The following is a 9,502-nucleotide window of genomic DNA, read 5'->3' as shown; positions in this document are numbered from 1 at the left end:
CACTAGTTTTATAATCTGTATGTACTAGCCAGTAACTGCAAGTTGGTAGTATCAGCTTTAGGGTCCAGTAAGTGCAACTTAGTAGTAATTGGTACTTGGTAGTAACTGGTACTTTGGTGGTATAACTTTTGGGTCCGACTGGATATGAAGATCGTCCAGTAAGTGGAACTTGGCAGTAACTTGGTGGTAGTATGAACCCTATGTGGCGTAATGTACTTGCTATGCAAGTCTATATATATAACGCACCCTCGTACCATCCTTGATATAATTACCTTTATGGACTGCAATTATATTTCCTTTTTTTGCCACAGTGATGCTAGTATTTTTAGAATCAAATCTAACCGGATTTCAAATGGATTAGACACTACTTTCATTTTTGAACGAGGTTTTTGTGTTGGCTAGTACGAGTTATTTTGAAAATGCGGTTTGTATGTGTGTCACACAAAAAAATGAAATGCAAAACAAAGAGCGGGACCTGTTTCTGTTACTTTCGAGATGGCATGCTATTTTCAAAATGATGTTTTTTAATTTGAAAAACAGTATATAGTAAAAAAATGCTATCTTTTGAAAAGCATAATTAAAAATATGTTGTTTTTAAAATCAGCACGCTTCTTTCAAAACATCATATTTTAAAAAGCATGTATTTTGTGAAATCAATTTAAAAACAATGTTGTATTTTTAAAAACAGCGTTGTATTTTTAGAATGAGGCTGTTATTTTGAAATCAGCATGCTATTTTTAAAAACAACATATTTGAAAGAACATGATTTTTTTTAAATCAGCAAGCTATTTTTGAAATCAGCATGCTATTTTTGAAATCAGCATGCTATTTTTTTGAAATCAGCATGCTATTTTTGAAATCAGCATGCCATTTTAAAAGTAGCATATTGAAAGCATTACATTTTTAAAATAAGCATGCTATTTTTTAAAAATATCATGCTGATTTCAAAAAACAGCATGCTATTTTAAAAGTAGCATATTGAAAAGAGCATTATATTTTTAAAAGTACCATGCTATTTTTAAAATTAGCATGCTATTTTTGAAATTAGCATGTTATTTTAAAAGTAGCATAATTTTAAAATCAGCATGCTATTTTTAAAATCAGCATGATATTTTTAAATCAGCATATTCATTATATTTTATTTTCAATTGAACATGTTTTTTTTCAAATGAGCATGCTATTTTTAAAATATCAGTATGCTTATTTTCTATTTGAAAATAAACTATTTTCAATGTTATTTGAAAACGAGGTTTCTATTAACGTTCTATTTTCCTATATATATAAATTTTCGGTTTATATTTTATATTTCAAGTATGAAATTTGACTACACTTTGAACAAATTTCAGCAATATATTATGTAAGAAATGAAAAAAATACAGAAAACCAACTACACTAAAAATGCATTGTTTCAGCGATATTGATAAATTATAACTAGCCTACCATGTCGACCCGTCCATAATAAAATGAGGGTGTACCAATCAAAAGAGGAATTCAGAAAAATAGTGGCAGTCCATCAAATAGGTCTAATACATGAGAAACAAGGTGGATCACGGCATGAAAAACTGTCTACTTTAGTTTGTTCTCAATTTTTTGACCCCTGAAATCCTTTTGTTTTCTCTACTTGACCCTGTGCATCTAAACATCCTGTCTCGACTTCACTTTAGCTTTCCTGCATGAAACAACGTTTGTTAATAGGATAGCAAAGAAGATTTGAGCATGTACAGTACACTATAACAGAAAAAACACTAACTTCACTGATTTTCTCTTCATAGCTACAGAACCTAATTTGACAGCTCTTATTCGCTCAGCCTGTGGTACATTCCTATCAGGCCTTTTTGTCTTCATCGCCCCTTTGGCCTGTTCTTTACCGCACTTACTAGAGTCTTTCCTGGAAAAGTTAAGAAATGTCAACACAGTACTAGCAAATACCCGACTTCTAGAGCGGACATGTAAGTACAGACACTAACTTCACTAGTTTTCCTCGCGCACCCTTGTCATCGTTCTTTTTCATCCTCCCAGCATTGACATTTGGAGCGCCCTTGCGTTTCCTGCAAAAAAATGAAATAGATAAATCTGCAGCCAGCATTCGAAAACATGTTTAAGTACGCACAATTGTGATAATGCCCACTTGTTTGGTTTTGCGTAATCCTCTTCTGCAACCTCCAATGGTCTCTTTCTAGCCCTCCTCAGCCCACCATCTTCTGCATCTGAATCTTCCTCTTCTTCCTCATCTGAATCTCCCTCTTCTTCTGCATCTGAATCTCCCTCTTCTTCTGCATCTGAATCTTCCTCTTCTTCTGTACCTGAATCTTCCTCTTCTTCTGTACCTGAATCTTCCTCTTCTTCTGTATCTGCCTTTGTCTCTTCTTCTGTATCTGACTCTGTCTCTTCTTTTTGCTTCTTCCTCCTTGTGCTATTTGATTTCCCCGATTTTTTCCTGCGTAAATTGAAGAAAAACATGTGAACACTCTCCGGGAGAACATATTAACACTGTAAGCATGTATGGAAATGAACAATGAGATTAACATGTGCACTAACTTTGTTGCTTTTTTTGAATCTTCCTCTTCTTCTATATCTGAATCTGTGTCTTCTTCTGTCTCTGAGTCTTTGTCTTTTCGCTTCTTCCTCCTTGTGACCTTTGATTTCCCCGATTTGTTCCTGAGTAAATTGAAGAAAAAGAGAGAAGATATTAACATTGTAAGCATGTATGGAAATGAACAATGAGATAAACATGTGCACTAACTTCGTTGCTTTTTTTCCCTCTCATCCGCTCGCGCCTGGATTTAATCCTCTTGTTCGATTCTTCGGTAGTTGGTCTCCCTTTTGGAACTATTTTGATTGGATTTTCCACGTCATCAGTGCAGCATTCGCGAGCAGCAGAGAAGTATGCCGGCAAAGGAACAAACGATTTATGGCCTTCATCCAAATCGGTTTTTTCTCCATCAACCAATATACTCTGGAGGAACTCCATCACCTGTTCTAACTGTGAATCGCTAGCTGCGGCCGTGAATAAAGCGTCACTAGCCATGTTGCGTAGTTGATGATACTTATTCATGTGATCAGACCATACATGAGTATTCGCAGTCCTCGAAGAAGGGAACGCTGGCTTGGCCTGCATTGTCCATCTTTTCTTGACAATTTTTTTTTGGAAATGTGCGTACACCAAGATGATCCAGAACACAAAATATATGTGCGCATGGGTAATCCTGACTTTCCAACTTTTTACATTTACAAGCTGCATCATCCAGTCTTGCTCCTATAAACAGACAGTCACGTGATATATAAAATCCACAGGCTTAGCATCCACGCCTTGTGCATCCAACTTTTTTGCCTCCAACTCCTCACTGTCCTTACCTTCCAAGTGATTGGGATCCTTAGCATCCAGGTTTTTGGCATGCAAGTCCACACCATCCTTGCCTTCCAAGTCATTAGGATCCTCAGCATCCAAGTTTTTTGCATGCAAGTCCTCAGCATCCTTACCTTCCAAGTCATTGGGATCCTCAGCATCCAAGTTTTTTGCATGCAAGTCCTCAGCATCCTTACCTTCCAAGTCATTGGGATCCTCAGCATCCAATTTTTTTTGCATGCAAGTCCTCAGCATACTTACCTTCCTTACCTTGCAATTCTCTAGCATCCCTGCCATATGGGACTTTATCATATGGGGCTTTGCGCAAAACTCCAAACACGACCAAACCATCACATGCTACCCGGTCCGTGACCTGCCAATTTGTCCCTTCGACAATCTGACGCTTTACCTTTGGAAACATCACAGTTGTATAAATATAAGAGGCAGCAATCTCCAGAGGGTGTGCATTCAGCTTAGTGATGGGTATCGTATGTGTTTCTACTGCGTCTAATGCTATTTCAGTCTTACGCATTATGGATACACAATGCTCAACATGCTGCAACAAATCAATAAGCTGCATCTTCCTGTTCAGGTGCACATGAAGCCTTGAGTTGAGAGACTCACTCCTTTGATTACTCATCATGCCTAGGAAATATCTACCATTTGTGTACGCAGCAGCCCATTTGTGTCGCAGCTCGTACATCCTGTTAACCCATGACGACCTCTTGCCCGTTGGTTTTATTTTGAACCGAACCATATAAGCCTCCCATCTTTTCTCAAACTCATCAACGTCCCAACGACGGTAAATGAATTCCCTAAATTGCTCCAGCTTTTCCTCACGGAGGTGCATCACCATATTCTCCTCGATATGCCACGTGCACAAACGATGATCTGTTCCGGTCCAGACAGTAGCTATTGCTTTAGCCATTGCACCGTCCTCATCGGTGATTGCTGAAATTGGTGCCATCTGGGACATTGCCTCCAAAAATACATGAAGAAGCCACTGGTATGATGCAACTGTCTCGTCTGACACTAGACCGACCCCAAACAAAATTGTGCTGCGGTGATGGTTTAGACCAACAAATGGAACAAATGGAAGCCTGTACTTGTTAGACCGATATGTACTGTCGAACACCACGACACCACCAAAGGCAACATAGTCAATGCGGGATTGTGAGTCAGCCCAGAATATGTTCCTCAAATGGCCTTCACTGTCTTTTGTGTATTTGAAAAAGAATTCCGGGTTTGCTTTTTTCTGTGCAATCATATAGGTGAGCAAATATCTAGCGTCACTGCCTTCTATCTTGCGCTTCTTCTGGACTGAAACATGGTTGTATAGATCTCGATCTATAAATCGAAGCTTGTCGGGACCTCCGGCATTCTTCTCCATTACATTCATAATCTGATGTGTTCGAAGTCCACCGACAACATACTCGATGACATCGGCCTTTTGTGCGTCAGTCATTCTACGATGAGCCGACAAGTACGGAGTCAGGTCAGCAGGGACAAACAGATGGTTATGCTTGTCCACAAAATTCTTGACGAACCAGAGGCCACTGCTATCTTGTAGCTCAACCTGAAAAAGAGCGGGACACCCACACCGAGAAAGACCCCTCGGTGTTCTTTTTCTTTCAGTTCTGTTAAAGTGCTTAAGGGCCTGCCATCCTTGTTTGCAGCACTTGTATGTCCTTCTGTATGCATTTTGTTTCGGACCCGGACCCCTGTACTTCAGATCATCCTTTCTAACATCAAATCCTTTTTTTCTCGCATAGCCTACGTAGAACATGTAGGCTTCTTCCTCAGTCATGAAAGTCTTATTCACAATCTCTAAGTATTCCATACACTCATTCAGGTCTGAACCAGTCATGCCTTTATTATCAATTCATTTACCTTGTATGTGTACATCATCCATGTGTATGCCATCCTTGCCTGAATCCTCATTATCCCTATCATCCATGCACATACCATCCATTCCTTTGGGGTCCATGCCTTTGCCTTTGTTGCCTCTATGACCCATGTCCTTGTCGTCCTTGCCTGTATGACCCAAGTTTTTGCCATCGTTGCCTTTATCATCCATGTCGATATGCTGCCAGCGAAAATAGATAGTCAATGTTACGGATGGATAGCATACGTTACCGAAATTATGCACTACTCTGCTTAAATAATTGATTTAATTTTTCATATCGGATTCATGTACCTAACTCAGTCCTTCAAAAGCTGTAAGTAAATATGCCCTGACTAAATCCAGAAATTTGTAATTGATTGTACTAGCTCTAACTGATGATCTCCTAACTAAATCCAAAGTCCACGAGTCCTTCAAATGCCTTGATAGATCCACCCTCATAGATCAATTATCTCCAAACTCCATTCAAAATTATCTCCTAACTAAATTCAAATTATCTCATAACAAAATCCAAAAGTATGTCCTAACTAAATCCAAATTATCTCCTAACTAAATCCAAAATAAGTCCAAACTCCATACAAAATAATTATCTCCTAACTAAATCCAAAATATCTCGAAACTCAATTCAAAAGTATCTCCTAACTAAATCCAAAATAACTTCCTTTGAATTCAAATCTGCTGACAACTTTCTCATGACACATAATCCTAACTAAGTCCTTCAGTATGTCGTCGCTACATCTGACTTACACTTCCTTTCAATCGTAATCTCATCACAACTTTCTGAAAACATAAACCCTAATCCTCAGATGACATGTCCTAAACCCTAACCAAATCCGACCGAAATCTCCTCACAACTTTCTGAAACGATAAACCCTAAACCTCACATGACATATCCTAAACCCGAATCAAATCCGACCCCTATTGGTTCTATATGCAGAAGGGACCCAAAAAGATTTGAGATGGCTAGGCACTTACAGCGAAGATCCGGCGTGAAAAAGTTGATGCACGTCGATGAGGATGATCTGGCCTCTCGGGTCGGGAAAGGTGGCGTCCGCTCGGGGAAGGAGTGGATTAGCGGCTCGTCGGAAGATCTGGCGCCGCGACCCGACTGGGTTGACTTGTGATGGAGGGAGTGATGGGGAGTAGGAGCAGGAGGGGTAGACATGGCGAGTGCGATCGGCGGCGATCGAGGGCGCCGGAGGCGATCGGCGGTGATCGAGGGCGCCCGAGGTTAGAGCTCGAGAGGAGGAGAGAGGACGAACCGCTCGAACCGAAATTCAAAAGAGTACGCACGATGATGGGACCTCTATCATGAAGTGCTTTATTAATGCAATTAATTTAATCGAAAAATTTAGGACGAGAATACCCCTGGACAAAATTGGGCCGATTAAAGGTAAAAAAAATAGGTCGAAAATACCCTTGGGCTTAAAAAGGCTCAATTATTCTCATCCGTTAGATCGGCCATATAATACATGTGCTCTGGTGTATTATAATGCACCGTAAAATTTCCCTACCTAAATAGTTCATCTCACTAGTTTATTTCTCTTGACATGCAGCTTATTCACATCACTAATCAACATGCAGCCATCCACCTCACTCCACCTCAGCAATCTAGCCACATCATCAATTCCAAATCCATTTCTTATTCTTGTGATTTAATTTCCATTCATCCACTTCCTTGCATGGGCCGTAGCATGCAACGTGACCAGCCAGGAGGATCAGAAGGTGATGTTGGGGTCATTTCAGGCCTCAGCACGAGCCTTACTCTTACAAGGCTGAAGTTGGAGTAGGAGTACTTTCTAAGCTATACTCACAAGGAGGAAGTTGAAATAGGTATCGTGAAGGTGATGTCCTGTGTTCTGGATTATTTTATGCCCATTGTATCATCAATGGCATCTTACTCATTTCATGTGGTATCATTCTTACTGAATGCAATGTTTAATCCTTAATTAATTATCACAGTAGTTTATGATTTTTTCCTCCCTGATTTTTATTGGTCATACAACATTGAGAGGTGAGGTCAAAGATAAGATACATGTATTTGTGTCATATAGTTAAGATGACAAAATGTAACCTAATATTGTAATACAAAAGAAGAAAAGCAAAGCAAGTGTAGGCAACATCAAAGGAGCAAACTAACACACGGTTCAAGCAATCAGTTGGTGAGATGCATTGTGTGTGTTTCTCATGTAACAAGCAATCATGATTATATATAAATTTCCATTACTTTTCTAACTATTATTTTGGCTTGAAATCTAGCAGCAACGCGCGGGATATCATCTAGTTTTTTAAGATTCAGTAACCAAAACATTGGTCGCGACCCGTGGTCGGCTTTTGCTGAGCAACACACTCAGGACAGACAGTGCAGCGCAGCCCTTAGCTTCTACCAGGGGTCCGTGGCGAGCTTGATGCGGCCGCCCTTCTCGGACGCCGGGGGAGATGGACACGGGGACCTCATCGCGCTACTCGAACCCGAGTGTGAGGTGTCGCTCCCACTAGGCCTCACATCAACGTGTTTCTGGCCGTAATCGACCTAGTTGCTAGCTAGCTTGGGCTATTAGCTAGTACTCCATTCGTCCCAAAATTCGTTTCTTAGAGTTGTCTAGATACAGATGTATCTTAGTCATGTTTTAGTGTTAGATACATTTGTATTTAGACATTAGTGTTAGATACATTTGTATCTAGAAAAATCGAAGAATTTTGAGACGGAGATAATAGTACACAGAATCAATCTGCCAAGTCATGTGCATCTCGTCAGCTTTGCTTTTCGTTCGTTGTCTTCACCAGAAGTATTCAGTTGCGTGGGGCTGTGCAGGGCGTGGGAAGAAAAGGGGGGGAGATGGAACATGAATCTGCCACGTGGGTGCATATAATGAGTGAGACATAAAAAGAGCAGGTGATTGACAAGAGGGCATTTTGGTCTAACAAACCACTAACTGGATAAAATCACAAATCTGAGCAAGGCATCCAAACTAGTGGCAAAACTGAGTAGTATAAATGTTAGGGGCAAAACTGAGTGAGCGAAGGAGTAGCAAAGTGATGAAATCCCCCAAAAGGTTTACACCGGACGCGATGTGCACCGCTCAGGTCCAGGGTTTTTGGCATATGGGGCAGGGTGTTGCCGATGGCGGGTAGTCTAGGACATGAATCTTGCTTCAGGATCTGCGTCATCGCCACAGCTACTCGAGCAGAGCTTCTGTAATGATTCTAAAATGTTGTAGTCCAAATCAGAGATAAATCAAACCATCAAGGAAGAAAGATGGCAGCGGCGGCGCAAGAGGGGAATTAGAGAGAGGGGGGTTAGGGTTAGAGGGGCCTATATAGGGAGGGGGAGGGGCAATACTACAATCGTTGGGTGGAGATCGAACGGTATAGAGAATATAACCATTGGTAATGAACGCTTGTTGTTTACACACTCCAATAAAGAATACCATAATTAGTTACTAGATTTTTACATGTTTGGTGTAGTTAAGCGATAAAAGTTAAGATTGTACCTGTGGGCTGTGGCAGAAGGGGAAAGGAAGAATAAGAGTAGAGAAGGAGGACACGAGGAGGCAATGAAGAATAAAAGTAAGATCACACTTGGGTTCAAGTTCATGCCGCCTGGATCAATAAGTTGAATGATTTTGGGGAATATGTAACAACAAATTGCAACAAATACATTGATTTTAGGGAAGTGCAAAATTATAAGTTCTATAAAATGCATCTAAAGAAATCAACCAATTTGGTAGGGTATTCTAGCAAGCAAACTTAAAAAGGATAAATAATAAACCAGCTAGGATGACACTAGGCACAAATTAACAGTGTTGGTGTATTGATCCGGCAATAATAAACATGGACAACATACACATAGCAGATCCAAGAAAATAAGCAAATGTTAATGACACCAAATTAGCCAGGGAATAGACATAGAGAGTCTAACTAGAACAGATAGCATGTTGAAATAATAATGCGGCAAATGGAACTAGCTAGGAGCATGCATTTTCTTAGGGCCAATGATGGTTCCGCAATAATCCTAGATCCTCATTCTTCTTCATCATGGACGAAGTCACGGGAGAAGGAAGCAACAACCTCGAGGGTGATAACACTGATAACATTGGCTCGCCGTCAGAATGTTGTGGCCACGCTCCATGTCCGCCATAGATTATGCCTTGGGCTTGGCGTGGAGCGGCGATGTATGTCCGCCTTTTCTTCATAGCATAGCATCCGTGGGATCAATAACGATGGGGGAAGCGCAAATTCACTCCTTTATT

General features: G+C 40.4%; 1 protein-coding gene across 1 annotated transcript; it reads right to left on the bottom strand.

Annotated features, from left to right (window-relative positions):
* Nucleotides 1-1,635: 1,635 nt before the first annotated feature.
* On the bottom strand, nucleotides 1,636-5,423 carry LOC147974046 (protein FAR1-RELATED SEQUENCE 5-like). Its single transcript, XM_087524885.1, has 9 exons — nucleotides 5,312-5,423; nucleotides 3,608-5,200; nucleotides 3,355-3,543; nucleotides 2,907-2,997; nucleotides 2,539-2,658; nucleotides 2,328-2,437; nucleotides 1,968-2,073; nucleotides 1,751-1,888; nucleotides 1,636-1,669 (listed from the first exon to the last, which is right to left on the bottom strand). The coding sequence occupies exons 1-9, from the start codon at nucleotides 5,421-5,423 to the stop codon at nucleotides 1,636-1,638; spliced, it is 2,493 nt and encodes an 830-aa protein (XP_087381011.1).
* Between the last annotated feature and the right edge of the window lie 4,079 nt (nucleotides 5,424-9,502).

This window comes from Triticum urartu, chromosome 5A (assembly GCF_056163025.1).
Source record: "Triticum urartu cultivar PI428250 chromosome 5A, HENAU_Tu73, whole genome shotgun sequence".
NCBI classification, from domain to species: domain Eukaryota; kingdom Viridiplantae; phylum Streptophyta; class Magnoliopsida; order Poales; family Poaceae; genus Triticum; species Triticum urartu.
Note: the sequence above shows the minus strand (reverse complement) of the source record. Positions and strands in the feature narration are given on the sequence as shown.